This window comes from Acanthisitta chloris, unplaced genomic scaffold, assembly GCF_000695815.1.
Source record: "Acanthisitta chloris isolate BGI_N310 unplaced genomic scaffold, ASM69581v1 scaffold10399, whole genome shotgun sequence".
NCBI lineage: Eukaryota > Metazoa > Chordata > Aves > Passeriformes > Acanthisittidae > Acanthisitta > Acanthisitta chloris.
In genome coordinates this window covers 2,522-3,530 of record NW_008693076.1, presented here as the reverse complement: position 1 = coordinate 3,530, position 1,009 = coordinate 2,522, and the positions used below count along the sequence as shown (strand labels likewise).

The following is a 1,009-nucleotide window of genomic DNA, read 5'->3' as shown; positions in this document are numbered from 1 at the left end:
GGATCGCCGGTGGCAACAGCCGCGGCCACTTCGTGGTGCAGCGCTCGGACCGGCACACCGGAGAGCTCATCCTGGTGCAGAGCCTCCAAGGGCCCCAGACCATCCAGGTGGATGTGGATATGTCTGAGTACGTGGATAGGGTTTTCCAGGCTAAGCACGTGTCCAAAATCACTGTCTTTGTCTCTGCCTATGACTTTTAGGGAGGTGGTAGTGGTGGTGGTCCCTGCTCAGCATCCTGCAGCCAGGGTATATCCCTGCAGCAGCTCATGGGAATATCCCACGCTGGAGCCTCTCCACGGCAAACCATCCTCCCCTCTGGACTAAGGTTCTTCCCAGGTGGGTTTATACCTGCCTGTGTGGAAGAGGAAAATCCAAATAAGGTGCAAAAAGGCAGAGAGTGAGGCCTCATGCTCACCTCTGGCTCTATAGGGATGCTGTCCTACAACAGTGGTTGGAAACCATGGCCCTGTTTTCCTTTGAATTCCCTTGAATTCCTTTGAATTTTCCTTTAGGAAGTCAGTGAAGCTGAGTGTACAAGAGGAGGGAAGCTCATGGTGGCTCCTGTTCTCCTCCCTGCTAGCCTGAGCTTGCTTACATAGACCCCAGCTCCCTAAAAATAGGCTTCCACTTCCCTTTGGATGCTGAGAATCCTCCTGGCAGCCAGTGGGGATTGGGGCCTGGTATCTCAATCCTCTGGGATTGGCCAAAGCTGGAAAACTCCATGAATATCCATCCCTACAAGACCTGGCTGGCTCCCAGTGTCCTTTTTGGCAAGCTGAACCTCCCAAATGGGGTTGTGCATGGATCCTCCTCAGGATGCATGTGGAGGTGTGAATATTCCCTACTCCATCAACTACAGCCTCCATCCCAGTGTAGAAGCACTGGGAAGAGCTGGGATTCATCTCTCCCCGGGTGGGGGGTGTTCACCCCCTGCTTGTGCACATTCTCTTGATACTCTGCATGTTCCCTCATTCTACTGGATTTAGTACAATAAAGGATATAAAGGATA

At 52.6% G+C, this 1,009-nt stretch overlaps 1 protein-coding gene across 1 annotated transcript in view; it reads left to right on the top strand.

Annotated features, from left to right (window-relative positions):
• Window positions 1-200, top strand: part of FBLN7 (fibulin 7) — a gene marked incomplete at its 5' end in the record, with an annotated part of 4,655 nt that extends 4,455 nt beyond the window's left edge. The window contains one exon of the mRNA XM_009082936.1: window positions 1-200. This exon is cut by the window's left edge and continues 32 nt beyond it. Coding sequence (XP_009081184.1) covers window positions 1-200 — 200 coding nt within the window.
• Between the last annotated feature and the right edge of the window lie 809 nt (window positions 201-1,009).